Source organism: Rhinopithecus roxellana, chromosome 9 (genome assembly GCF_007565055.1).
Source record: "Rhinopithecus roxellana isolate Shanxi Qingling chromosome 9, ASM756505v1, whole genome shotgun sequence".
In the NCBI taxonomy this organism is placed as follows: Eukaryota; Metazoa; Chordata; class Mammalia; order Primates; family Cercopithecidae; genus Rhinopithecus; species Rhinopithecus roxellana.
Window position 1 is genome coordinate 120,224,347 of NC_044557.1, and position 14,796 is coordinate 120,239,142.

General features: G+C 35.9%; 1 protein-coding gene across 1 annotated transcript in view; it reads left to right on the plus strand.

Annotated features, from left to right (window-relative positions):
* The window catches only part of ZFHX4 (zinc finger homeobox 4), a 194,199-nt gene that overhangs the window by 157,015 nt on the left and 22,388 nt on the right, over positions 1–14,796 (plus strand). The window contains exons 5-6 of the mRNA XM_010388845.2: positions 3,044–3,112; positions 12,448–12,564. Coding sequence (XP_010387147.2) covers positions 3,044–3,112; positions 12,448–12,564 — 186 coding nt within the window. The remainder of the gene's footprint in view (positions 1–3,043; positions 3,113–12,447; positions 12,565–14,796) is intronic.

Consider the following 14,796-nt stretch of genomic DNA (forward strand, 5'->3'; position numbering starts at 1 on the left):
AAATTGACAGGATAGGGTAGAATACTGGAAAAGGTAAGTCAATGGCATTTTTTTAAAGAGTATTAAAACAAGGAAGGTCAGGTTCTAGAGAACACAAATTAGTAATCTAATTAAATCACCAGAAAAAGAGACAAATCGTGTTAACAGCAGTCAGATCTGTTATTACAGACCAGTTATTAAAGTGATATATTGTACGATGCTATGTATCATTACTAGGTTTTAAACATTTCATTTTACACAGGCAGAAGAATATAGATTAATCATTTCATTTTATAAGTTAAAAACTCCTTTATTAAAATATTTATATTATTTGTATGAAGAGAGAAACATTATTGAAGATCTAAACATTCCTTTATGAAATTATTTGTACAAGTAGCTCTCATTGGAGCAGTCTCTAAGTACCACATGACCTAATTTGTAAGATTAAACAACAGTTTCTGATTTTGACATTTTGTATGTTTCATTAAATCACTATCAAATGAAGTAATTTTAATATGGCACCAAATTATTATTTGGTTATATTTTATATTCAAGGAGCATACATATGTTATGAAACAGCAGAATTTTCACTGGTCTAGAGAAAAGTTGCTTTCCCCACAACTTGGTTTCTGACCTTTGCTAAGACTAGGCAAATCTTTACAGGCTCCCAAATATTGTGGTATTACAACTAGACACATTGATAATTTGACAGACTTTTATACCAGACAGACAAGGGTTTCATTCCAGGCTATTGGTTTCTAACTTTGTGACCTGAGGCAAATTACTTTAACCTATTTAATCTCTAGCTTCTTGATTTGTAAAAGAAGGATTAATAATTGCCTCATTATGTTATTGTGAGGATTACACGATGGTTTCTATACAAATAGCTTATCACAGTACCTGGCAGAGATAAGAACTCAATAATTTGTCGTTGTTTTATTTTTACTTTCATTAATCTTTAAGGAATAGCAGTTATTTGGTCAAAGTCACCTAGGTACTACTGACATTCATTTTGAACAAGCCTATATAATATGTTGAAATGTGTATGTGGAGGTAGTGGTAGAGATTTTCTGATAAATTATGTTGATTCTTCGCTAGAAAAAAGAGAAATGGTTTTCACATACACACACATATATAGAGAAAGCGGGGGTATTGTCTGCATTTGTATTATCTGTGGTATAGTTGACAGAGCTCTGAATTTAGAGTCCTGAAGCTCTGGGAAGTTACAAGAAAGTTCTCATCTTCAGATTCATCTGTTTTAGGATAGAGGATGTAGGTCAGTATTTTCTATCAAAGCGTCTTAGGTGACTTTGATGCTTACTCTGTCCTTAGTTGAGAATCCATGAAATGAAAAGCTGCATTTGAGGAAATCAAAATTTATTGGGGAAACATACCTGGACCGTGCAAGAATTAATACATCATGATAAGTGCTGAAACATATGTGTAAGCTAATCATGATGGGTGCACACAGGAGGCTTCATGTACTTTTAGTTCTGAGGGAAGAATAGGAAGCTAACAGGGGAAGAACAAAAAGGCATTCAAAGTCAAAGGAACTACGTTGATCCAGGCATAAAAACATGAGAAGTTGTCAAGAGAAAGAAGGTGGACTTCTTGAGTGACAAGTAGGATGTCCATTAAGGCTGTGATGTATTTGGAAGCTACTCATGGATTTATAAGTAAACATTGAGAATAAATTTTTTCTTTCATGATGAGTTTAACATAATGGTTTTTTGGTGGGGGGGGCACTGAGTATTTATTATGATTGTATTGTTTTTAAATAGATTACTACTAAAAGTCAAAGGTTTTATACACAGCAGAAAAGACAATTAGTAAATGCAATAATAGTGCCTTGTTATGCACTTCTATTTTCAAGGTTAATTATTTGTTTAATGAAAGTCTTCAGAATCAACCAGAGATGCCATTGCTAGAAATAGTAAGTAAACATGATTCCCTTTGGCAGTTAAGAATTATGTGACCATTTTTTTAACTTCTTGATAACATCTGGTCTTTTCAGATGTTAAAGACTACATCACTTTGCACCTTTAGTTGTATTACTTTCTTTTACTGTTACTATTTACATAGTTCTATCTTCATTTTATGCATGAGGGACTTGAGGTTTAGCAAGGCTAAGTAATTCACCCATACCTAAAAATGATGGAGAAATGATTTGTACTCAAGATTCTATCTTCTAAAAAGATAACTCTTAAGATTTTATGAGGGATTGGATTGGAAAGACAGGGAATTTGAGGCATATAGATGATTATAGAGGCTGCTGAAATGGTCAGGAAGGAGAAGAAGACAAAGGGAACAGAGAGCACCCATGACAAGAGACTTGGTAAAATGGAATCAACAGCAGGTGGTGACTTGGTGTGGAGAAGGAATGAGATGTCGAAGGAAATTTCTGAGGTCCAGTTGTTTCGTTTATTCCATAGGTTCCCCTACAATAGGGTGCAAAAAGGAATCACACAGTTAGGTGACTATATGATTTGTGTTTGGTGTTGAGTTTTGTAAACCAAGACATTGTTGGCTTTTTTGCTCTAAAGCTCAAATGAAAGATGAGAATGAAGATGTGGATTTGCTGATGATTTGGACTTATTCTTCAGGTGCCCCCTCCAGTGCCTGATGTTTGCTTTGGCACATCAGCTATCATATACAGTAATGATTTTTTCTTTGCTTTCTGGTACCTTATCGGAGAAGTAAAAGTATGCTCATAATTTATGTAATGTGCTATTGTCACTCTAACACATAATCCTATAAAATGTATGCTTGGCCAAATAGTCCAATGACAAAAATCATAATGAGCCTTTCCTGCTCCTATATTTTCTCTACCAGTGTGTTTGTTCTGTATTGCTAATAATTAAGAATTAAATCTAATCCTATCACTCCCTGGGCTCATTTTGACAGCTACTGCTCACTAGGATATAAGGTGTGCTGGAGACTCACCTGAGCTTCACCTGATACTCATCTCTCCTGACTGCCAAATTTTAGGTTCTTGTGATATTAGCCATGATGTGAGAGCTAGATATAGCACGCTGATTACCTTTCACTCTGATGTCTTCTGCAGAAACTGCCTCATTGGGAGCCAGGACTTGTGATGATGATCTTACAGAGCAGCAGTTGAGATCAACCTCAGGTAATGGTTCCTATTCCTTCTCAAAATATTTCCCTGTCCTAAATGAGTTGCTTTTGTCATTCTCACAATTGATGTTATAAACATTCTCTGGAACTTCTCTAATTAGATCTGATCATATGGCTTATTCAAATAAAAAGCAAAATTAAATAAATTCAATAATTGAAAGTATATGTAAATTGACTTTACATTTTAGAGCAGTTTTAGGTTCACAGCAAATTGAGAGGAAGGTATAGATTTCCCCAATACCCTCTCCCCTGACACATGTATAGCCTCCTTCATTATCACTGCCTGACCATCAGAGTCGTACAGTTGTTCAGTAATGAATCTGTATTGACACAATGTTATCACTCATACACCGTAGTTTTCATTAGCAATTACTCTTGGTGTTGTATATTTTATGGGTGTGGACAAAAGCATAATGACATATATCCACCGTTATAATATCATATAGAACAGTTTCACTTCCCTATAAATCTTCTGTGTCAGTCTGTTCATTGTTTCCACCTTCTTGACCCCTGGAAACCAGTGATCCTTTATAGTCTCTATGGTTTGGCTTTTTCCAGAATGTCATATAGTTGGAATCAAACAGTATGTAGTTTTTATAGATTGGCTTCTTTCACTTAGTAATATGCATTTAAGTTTTCTCTATGTCTTTACATGGTTTGATAGTTTATTTCCTTTTAGTGCTGAATTATATATATTATATATTATAATTATATATATAATTATAATTATATATATATAATAATATATATATATAATTGTCTGGATATATCACGGTTCATTTATTCACCTACTGAGAACAACTTGGTTGATTCCAAGTTTTGGCAATTACAAATAAAACTATTATGAGCATCTGTGTCTAGGCTTTTGTGTGGACATAAATTTTCAACTCCCTTTGATAAATGCCAAGGAGTACAATTACTAGATTGTATGATAAGAGCATGTTTAGTTTTGTAAGAAACCACCAAACTGTCTTCCAAAGTGGTTGTACCATTTTGCATTCCCACCAGCAATGAATGAGAGTTCCTGTTGTCCCACATTATCACCAGCATTTGATGTTGTCAGTGTTCTGGATTTTGGCCATTCTCATAGGTGTATAGTTGTATCTCATTGTTGTTTTCATTTGCATTTCCCTGATGATATGTGATATGGATTTTTTCATTCATGTAATCTTTCATATGCCTATTTGCCATCTGTATATCTTCTTTGGTGAGGTGTCTGTTAAGGTCTTTTGCCGATTTTTTAATTGAGTTGTTTGTTTGCTTGTAAGAGTTGTAAGAGTTCTTTGTATATTTATATGACAGTCCTTTATCAGATATGTATTTTCCAAATCTTTTCTTCCTGTCTGTGGCTTGTCTCATTATTTTCCCACAGTATCTTTCAAAGAGCAAAAATTTTAATTTTAATGAAGTCCAGCTTATCAATTCTTTCTTTCATAGATCGTGCCTTTAGCGTGGTATCTAAAAAGTTGTTGTTAACCCCAAAGTCATCCAGATTTTCCCTTATGTTATCTTCTAGGAGTTTTATGGCATTGTGTTTTGCAGTTAGGTCTGTAATCCGTTTTGAGTGAATGTTTCTGAAGTATATAAGGTCTGTGTCTGAACTCTTTTTTTTGTGTGTGTGTGGATGTTTGTAGCTTCTTAAAGAATAAGTTAAAACTTCTGCTAATAATTTTTCACATCGATATTCATACACTATGAAACTTCACCTAAATTATAGATTTTATACAAAGTATATATTAATAAGCTGGATATTGTTTTTTACAAATCAAAGAACCTAGTCGGAGTTATTTTTGGTAATTATTGAATTCATTGGATTTTGTATAGTCATGTCAACATATCCTCTAATCCTTTTGCTTTGGTGTGTGTGTGTATATATATATATATATATATATTTGTTTTAAAAAGCAGTTACACCTTCTTAGCTACATTATATTCAGATAATTTAAAAGGAAATTCACTCCTACTACTACAACCCACCTCATTTATTTCAGCTATGTATTTCTGCTATATAAGTAAGACCTCAGTTTCCAGATTTATCCAATTGGAATAATAACATGCTATATAGAACAATAAATGATTATCAAAGGTCCTTTGCATTCACAATGGTATATTGGAATACTTAAAATAAAAACAATTTTGCAAGTGAAAACATCACTTCCATATAGTTAGGACATTCCTCATAAAAAATACCAACTTCAAAGCTAAGTTTACCTTTACCTATGCATGTCTCATCAATACTTTTAAAAATGTTATTTTCCCCTAAAAAGCTAGAGAGCATATTTAATATGAAATAGAATAAACCTACTCTCCCTCCCCTACCTCAAACCAATGAAAAGATTTCATTAATGACTCAGCAGTGCTATGGCCAAAATCAAGAGTTATGGCAAAAATTTCAAGCTAAAAGAGATTACTTCCTGTCAATATGTTTCTTTATTGCTTTGTAACAAAGACATCAAAATCTACATTATTACTTCAATCTCTCTGAGAATCTTTAGACTTAGATATTGCCATACCTTCTGGATATTTTCATCTAGATGTTCTGTAGTGAGGCTAAACACAACAAATTCCAAATTGAATTTCCTTTTCCGCAAAACTATTTGTTCTCCTCTTTTCTCCATCTCAGTGGATGACATCACACCATAGACTTAGTTGCGCAAATAGTCAAATTAGAAATCATCAGTTTTATTTAAAATATTAGTATCTTCTATATGCCAGAGACTGCTGAGCAAACATTGTGAATAAAACAGATGAAGTCCCTCACTTTAGATAATATCTCTAAACAAATAAACAAAAAAGTATTTTCAGATTGCAATAAATGTGATAAAGGAAGTTAAAGAGGTGATTTGTTAGAGCAGAGGTTCTCAAAGTGTGATCTCCTTTCAAACAGCATCAGCGCGACCTAGGAACTTGTAAGAATGCAAATTACCGGGCCCAATCCAGACCTACTGAATCAGAAACACTAGAGGTGGAATCCAGCAAGCCCCTCAGGTGGTAGTGATTCTACTAAAATCTGAGGACCTTACTTGTGTGACAGCTCATCAGCTACTTTAGAAGCAGTAGTCAGAGAAGTTCTCTGAGGAAATGACAAGTGATTTGAGTCCGGGTTAATGAAAAGGAGCCAATTATTCAGAGTCTGGGAGAATGTACTTCAGAGTTTGGAAAAAATTGGTCCCATTCCAGGAAGAGAAAGAAAGCTTTCTCATCATGGAGGAAGATGAGGGAGTGAGGAGGAGTGTAGCATAACATGCAGCCAGAAAAGTAGGCAAGGGCTTAATTGTTTCAGCCTAGTAAGGAGTTGTTATTGTTATTCTAAGTGAAATAGTAAGCTATGACAGAGTTCAAGCAGGAGAATGGATTGATTTTATTTAGTTGTGCAGAATAAATTATAGGAACACAAGAATAAGTCTTATCTAGTTATAAGATCATAAGGAATATAAGTAAGATATTAAAGGTACTAGCAGGGAAAATGTAAAGTAGATGGATTCAGTATACATGAAGTATCTTGGAAGTAGAAATAGTATGATTTACTGATGGATAGGATGCATATGAGTGGGAAAGAGAAGACTAAGGGATGACTCTTGCTTGTGCTGGGTGGTGGTGCTGTTAATTGCAATGGTAGAGTTGGGGAAATGGAGTAAGAAGTGTTGAGGAGCATTGAGAGCTCTGATTTTGGCATACTAAATTAAATAGACTTTTTGGACATCCAAGTAGAGTTACAAACTATAAAGCCATCAGTCCGGATGAGATCATCTAGGGAGGTAATGTAGATAGAGAAAGGGCTTAGTACTAATAAGTGGAGACACTCAAGTATTTAGTTGTTGTTTAATAGAGGAGGTCCCAGCAAAGGAGAATAAGAAGTAATTCTCAGAGAGGCAGGATGAAAATCACAATTACCTGATGCAATAAAATCCAAAGAGAGGCACAATTTTCCAGAAGAAGGGAGGAGTAACATCGGTTGAGCAAAGAAAGTGAAGTAAGATGCAGAGAAGTAACCATTGAATTTTACAGCATGGGAGTCATTGATGACTTTGAGAGGAGGAATTAACATGAACAGAAACCAGACTGGAGAGGGCTGAATAATAAATGTGATTTAGTAGAGAGAGAAATGCAAAAAGAAAAAAAAAAAAAAAAAAAAAACAACCAAGCCAGACTACCAAGACAAAATCAAACACCCCCTTTACACTTTATTAAAGGGAAATAGGGGCTAGGGTAGCACGTGGACTTTTCCTTTTCTTTCCCAAACTTTGCTTTCTAAACCCAATTCACTGTTCCAACTAACAGGTATTGCCTGCCTACTGTATTCCAGGCACTGTTCCAGCTGCTTCTGGCAGAAAGATGGATAAGATAATCACTATTTTCAAAAAATGTTTACCTATTACAGCAAGTAGGCAATACACAGATAATTTCCACAAATTAAACTGTGGTGAACGGTTCAACATCAGCATACGGGTTAGGAAAAAAAGCATTTATCCAGAAACACTAATCCTAGTTCAGGGTTCAGAGAACACTTTTTAGAGAAGAAAACAATAGTACTCAATAGTACTAGTAATAATACTGCTATGATTTTAAATATTTTTTTGCTAAGCTTGTGCTCACCAATTTGTATATGTTATTCCATAACAAACCTATGAGATAATTATTATTAACTCCATTTTTATAGATGTTGAAACTGATATTTCCCAAGATGATTTGAAGGAAAAGTGGAATTTACACAGTGAAGAAAAGTTGTTCTAAATAAGATAAGGAATTGTAATGGTACATATAGGAAGGGAGAAAGCGCTCCAAAGAGTTGGGCTTCTTGAACGGTGGTTACAAAATGTGAGCTGGACCAGGAACATCGGCATTACCTGGAAACTCAACAGAGAAGCAAATTCTCAGGTTCAACTCTAGACCTACTACACTATAACCTTTCAAGATGGGGTGCAGTAAAAACCCAAGATGGGTGAATCTGACACTCTAAAGTGTAAGAAGACTGTTCTCAAGCACTAAGTGTTATGTAGGATGTGAACAAAGATGAAACTGGAGTGATAGACAAGGACCAGGTATCTTGGACATATTCTCGCTATGTACAGAAGGCTGAGTTATTTCTTCGTAAGTGATAGGACTCACTGAAATATTTTAAGTTGGGAAGTCAGATTTAAGTAGGTCATTCAAAGAATAGATTTGAGTGGGACATGACTGGGCAAGGAGATCATGGAGGAGTCTAGGAAAGAATGCTCACAAGCCAGGTGTCTTGTACAGAGACACTCAATATGTTAATATAAAACTAAGGATGTCTAAGTTACTAAGTTTCCTCTTTATATGAGCACTTCATGGGTTTAAAAAATATGAAGTGCTTCCTTAGCAGACTCAGAGGAGAGGGATCCCAAACCCAGTTGTATGTTAAGACAATGGGAACTAAGGGCCAGACACAGTGGCTCATGCCTGTAATCCCAGCACTTTGAAAGGCTGAGTTGGCGTATCATTTGAGGCCAGAAGTTTGAAACCAGCCTGGCCAACATGATGAGACCTCGTGTCTACTAAAAATACAAAAATTAGCTGGATGTGGTGGTGCATGCCTGTGGTCCCAGCCACTTGGGAGGCTGAGGTGGGAGGATTGCTTGAACCCAGGAGGCAGAAGTTGCAGTGAGCCGAGAGTGTCACTGCACTCCAGCCTGGGTGATAGAGTGGGACTCCGAAAGAAAGAGAGAAAGAGAGAGAGAGAAAGAAAGAGAGAGAGAGAGAGAGAAAAGGACAATGGGAAATAACTACAATTGGGTGGTACTTAGATCAAAGGGATACGACTGATGTACATTGCTTAGAAATTTCATAATGTTGTAGGATATATTAATAGCAGTTTTCCAATTGTTTGTTATTGTTCAAATGAAAATACTCTAAGCTAGTCATTCAAAACAATTTCTTTTAAATATAGCCAATGTGTATATGTAGAGTAACTTATAAGATCATTTTAGACATGTCAAAAATGCTCGGGAATGTTTGTTGTAACATATTTCTACAATATAAGACTACAGTATTTTGCCTTCTTTCTATTATTTTGAAACATGTAAAAATGAAAATGTATTATCATTTGTCTGAAAATTGGGATGTGGGACGTTCAAATGGACCTTGATATACATGGTAAGTTTAAGTATAAACATTGTAAAGATTAATATAGAAATATTGTATTTTCTGTATTTCATGAGGCAAAAGAATAAATTGCATGTGACATATACATATGCTGTATACATGTATACTTATGTTGAATACAACAGTGTCATGAAATGATTTAATACTTTCACTATTACTGCATGTAATATATTAGTGAAGAGGTTTATTGGTGAAAATGAAAACCGCTTTGGCATCTTTATTTTGGAATTTTATGTAGTATATTTTCCTCAGTTCTACAGTATCTATTTAATACATTTAGTGTTTTATATATATATATATATATTTCCCTTACATTTCATAATATTTTACAACTGAGAATATGTGGTGGTTGAAAGTTAGAATGTAATCACTCCTTCCGTTAACCCAAGTTCTAACCTACAGGGTTTCCAGAGAAAGTGGTTTCTCCACATTCATACTCTTGACTCTAAAGTCTATTTATACAATGAATGTCAAATTTATTTCTGAAACCCTCTTTGAGAATAAAAGTGCCCTTTTATTCTGACTTATATGAAACTTTATGGTGTGTATAAGTTACCTTTTGATTATGTTTTTGCATGATTAAAAATTTGCAAAGTTCTTATGGCTCCAAAGAGCCTACCTGTAATAAACAGCTTTCCCCTTCTAAACCACAAAACAGGTCTGAATTGCTTGGGCATTAGAGCTAATTGCCTGCCTACTTCAAAGGAAGAACCTGAAAAGAGAGAGGGGAAAAAAGTCACAGAAGCAGAGGCATAGCAGGCAAATCCACCTCCAAAGGTTATGAGTTGTGGCTTGGAGGAGCCGGGCAAAGTTATGGCCTCAGAACTGCTGTTTGCGATTAAGTTGATGGGGAGCGTCTATCCCACAATCTTTCCCTGCTGCTGACACAGAGTCTTTGTTCACATTCAGATTTCTCAAACTGTTGCCAGGGTCAGGCTGAGGTCAGACACCACAGTGATGTATAGAAGAACATGTCTGGGAATTTCTCTCACACTTAAAACACATACCAGAAAATGAAGAAGAGGACCCTGCAAAATCTGTCTGATGAGACCCAGATTATATACTGTAGCTTTTCTTTTAGTGCCTTCATAATTTTCTTTTTCTTCTCCTGACACACAATGTTTTATTAATGTGAGTTGCGATAGCCCTTACAATTTTATGTCCCCTCAAGATAAGGACACTCAGTGGCACGCTGACACTTTATTTTCCAGCCCCGGGGGAAAGGCCCAGTAAATCTACTCCAAGAATTCTTGCATCCTTTCCCCAGGATGAGTTGAAAAGTAATTGCCACAAGCCGTCATAGGTCGCGAACTAGAGATCATGTCACGTGTGTGAACTTGGGAGGGACACAGCCCAATCCAGTTGATCTCAGCCCTCCAGCCTCCCAAATCCAGCTCAGCCACCAGCACTTTACCTACCAGCATGGCCTGGTGCTGGGAGGGGGGAGCCTGTGTTTGATCAGTAATTATCACTGACGGGTGAAAGCAGGCTAGCGCCAGAAGAGGTGTTGTTTCTTTCTCTTCTTGAAGTTAAATTTCTGAGTGTATTTGCCTGAAAGGGAAGCTTCCCTCAAACCCTCAGATGATTGACCCCCTAAACAAGGGCCATCCCTCTGCTTTTGTGCAGAGGCAAAGGGCAAAAATGGAATAAATGGATTTGTATGGTGCCTTTGAGGACTCACAGTTGAAACAAACTCTTATTTTGAATGTATTTAATGTCCTTGTTTTCTCTTTAGCTTTTTAGAGTTTCCTATTGAGCCCAGAACTGTCCCCTTCTGTTGTCCTGCTCACACAGTTGTAGAGCATGGCTGGCAAGTGAGGCACTAAATAGAATTTTTTTTTTTTTTTTGGTGCTCAGCTGCTACATATGACAGTGGATATTTCATTCTGCTGTCAGAATGTTATTAATAAAACATGGGGTGTGGAAAGGGCCACGATTTCCCCTTTCAATCACTATAGCATTTGCAATGAAAATTTTATTCAGTGTGTAATTTTCAGTTAATGCTTGACACTTAAAATGTCCATAGCAGCGTTTTGTATGGTTATTGAAGGGTTAATTGTATCATGTTCTCTGCATAAAAGCTCTGCTTATCAAAAGCAAATAGAAGAGTGTATGCAAATGTGTGTCGGTGACCTTTTGCCTTTCCAGGGTTAATTTATATGGTCATTAAAGATTTTATGAAATTGAGCAGCCCGGTGCTTCAAATCCCATTTTACCTTCTTCTCCTAATTTATGTAATTCCTACCTGAACAGGGGAATATGATTTTTATTTTTTGTGCTGCAATGAAAACAGCATGCCATGCTGTGGGGAGTTGCGAGCCTGGTTATCTGGCATTACTCAGATTGCTAAAAATTCATTAAAATGTGACATCAGCACAGTGAGAGACAAATGATCGCAGGATGAAAGAGAACAGTGGGCCTTTCACGGATTAGTGCTACACAGCCCCAGCATAGAGGCTAACTGCATAAACAGATTAATCCACCAGCAGTGGCATAGCTAAGATTTACAGAATAATTAAATAGGGTTGAGTTACTATGAGGATTTCCATGTAATCTAGCTGGTGTGAACCCGTGAATGAGGTGTGGGGTGATGCAGTTGTCATAGAAGTATACCTTGTTATATCCTAAGCCCAGTATAGCTCCCCCTACAGAAAAAAAAAAAAAATCCCCAATGTCACTGAAGTTTTGAGATCTTACTCTCAAAAATTTCCAAAGAATTCCTTTGGGGTCTGGGGTCTGAAGGCGGGAGTAACACCTGTCTTATATTTAACCCGTTGTTATATTATTTAAGATTTTTTTCTAAAAATCTGTTTTTTTTTTTTTTTTTTCCCCGACACTTATACCAGTCCATGGAGCAGTGGGTTTATGTTGTTACAAGGTTCTACTATTGAAATCACAGAATTGCTTTATACTCATTTTTTAAATATGGTTTCAGTTTAAACGGTACTAAAAAGAATTTATTTTAATTTAGTATAGACCCATCTTCTCAATGGATACAAAAGAAGATCCTTTAGATAAAAAATTTGCATTGGTACAGTCAGCATGATCAGCATAGACTTTCGCATAAATTTGTGTTCTCATTTGAGTATGAATACCTGTAGATGATTCATAAATAACAAAGTTTTCAAGTGGTCACCTAGTTTATTTCAGCATGAATTTTTGGGAGGTTTTCAGTTCTACTGATTGGTCTGCCTTTCTTAACAGAAGAACAAAGTGAGGAGGCAGAAGGAGCTATTAAGCCTACAGCAGTGGCCGAGGATGACGAAAAAGACACAAGTGAGAGAGACAATAGTGAAGGCAAAAACTCTAATAAAGACTCTGGTAAGATGCAAGAATCTTTCACTTTGGCATTTCCCTATACCCATTCCCTGCCATCAACTCTTCCTTCACCATCCCCCCACCCCAGAAAACTTATTAAAAGCTTTTAGTCATTTTAAACTGTCTGAACATTCCCACTACTATTCATTGCATGTGCATTTTGCATGTGATTTCTATCAGTAGCCTCCCATTGACCTATTTTTAATCATAACCATCTGACAGAATAGATGTGGATAAGTTGAAGAATATTACAGGACGACCAGTGAGATTATTTTTTAATCAAATCAGTTTGTGTGCTTGTAATTTTTTAAGCGCCTTTCATTAATCTTAGCTATACTTGTGATTCCTCTGATGGCATATTAATTTTTCATAAGCATAGGATTAGATATCACTTGAATTTTGTCATTCAGTCACATGTATTCGCCCACCAAACCATGTAACCCTAAAAATAAATGCTAGTTTTCGTTGCTTTTTTACAACTTACACTCAGGAATTTGCTCTTTTTTAGGGCATCTATTTGAGGTATTTCAAACAAAATCCAGGGAAAAAGTTTACAGATGATTCAGCCTAAGAAAGAGGAAATATCATTGAAAAGGGATTAGGTGCTGGGTAATTTTGATCTTCTAGAATAGACAAATCCCAGTAATGAAAGCTACTGTCTTTGAAAACAAACCTTCGTGTCATGACATTTACTTGTGCACAAACAAACCCTAGGCCAGCATCTGGTGTGGATACCTAAGGCTTTTACTGTGTTTGATTTGGCAAATATATGACTTCATCCATGCTTTGTATGTATGAGATGGAAATCTATGGTTGCAATGAATATTACATTGGCTACTTTTGCTGCACGCTATACCTAGTTTTATTATGTTGGACTCATTGAAGCAGAAGAAGTGCTGAAACGGGTTCAAGCCTATTAGTTTCAGGTAGTCATCTATCTTTTCCTTGAATTCCAGTGACAGCCGCATATAAAAGAGCTTGTATTCACTATGAAGACATTGGGTTGCACAAAAAATATCATTTTTACATGCAAGTTTATTTAAACCTGAATCATCCCACATTTGTAATTCAGTCCTTACATATCTAAGTTTTGCATTCCCTTTAAAAATTATCTGAAGGGCCTCTCTGCTCCCCTCCCCACACTATTCAGTACTAAATTTCTTTCAGGAGGCCAGTGAGAAAAGCGTCACTGAGATTTGCTCCTAGGATATAGTGTCTAACATATGATTCTGATTTGACTTAAACAAAGAAGATTGAAGGTTGATATTAAGCCACAAGTAATGTAAAAAGAAGCCTTAGCTGTATATTAGTAAGCTGGCTCCTGAAGTTACTGAGGAGGAATTAGAAGTACCTAGTGATAAGTTAATGTGAAAGACGGTACCGTCTAAACTTTATTTGAAAAAGATTGGAAATAGCAAGGCGGTTTTTTCACTTTCTGTGATGGACCTTATCAAATTAGCTGCTTGCCTGGTTCAGAGAGGGCAAGGTTCTGTCTGCGTTCAGTGGTATCTTTCACAAAGTAGTACCAAAATAGATTGCAGAATATATCCTTCTCATTCTTCAGAAGAATGTATAACAGAGATATCAGATTTGTGTTAATTCAATGCCCGTGTAATACTGAAGTATATGACATTATGCCAGGTCTTAAATGTCTAATATCTAGTACCTTGTAAAGGATGGATTCTGGGAATCTCTAGAAAAATTGATCTAATTTTACCATTGAGGAAAGAATCTGGCTTGGAACATAGCACAGATGCCAAGGCTCTGTCTTTACCAGTGCCACTTACTGCTCCACAAAAGTAGTGGGCTCAATCACTCCCTAATGGGCTAATGAATTATTGTTCTTCCTTGGGCACCTAATTGTACCATCCAGACAGGACTTGGGCATTTGAGAGGATACAGACAATTGTATAATGGTAGTTATTTAAAACAAATTTTATCCCCATAGAAATGCCTTCCTGGGTTTATCTGTAAGGATAAAAAATAAGCTCTAAGCAAGGCACCAACTAAAAGCAGTTGCTGAAATGCTAATATTTAGCTTTAAAACCTTCCAGCCTTCAAGACAGCTCTTGTGGCTGACAACTAACATGAACATTTAACAAAGTTTTCTGCCTTCTAAATTGAATGCTTTTAGGTTTAAAAATTATTACATGGATTTTCTCTCATATGTATTTCTAATGATTAAATAACCACTTATATTTATTGTTTTTCTTTATATGTGTCATAAATGTAAAA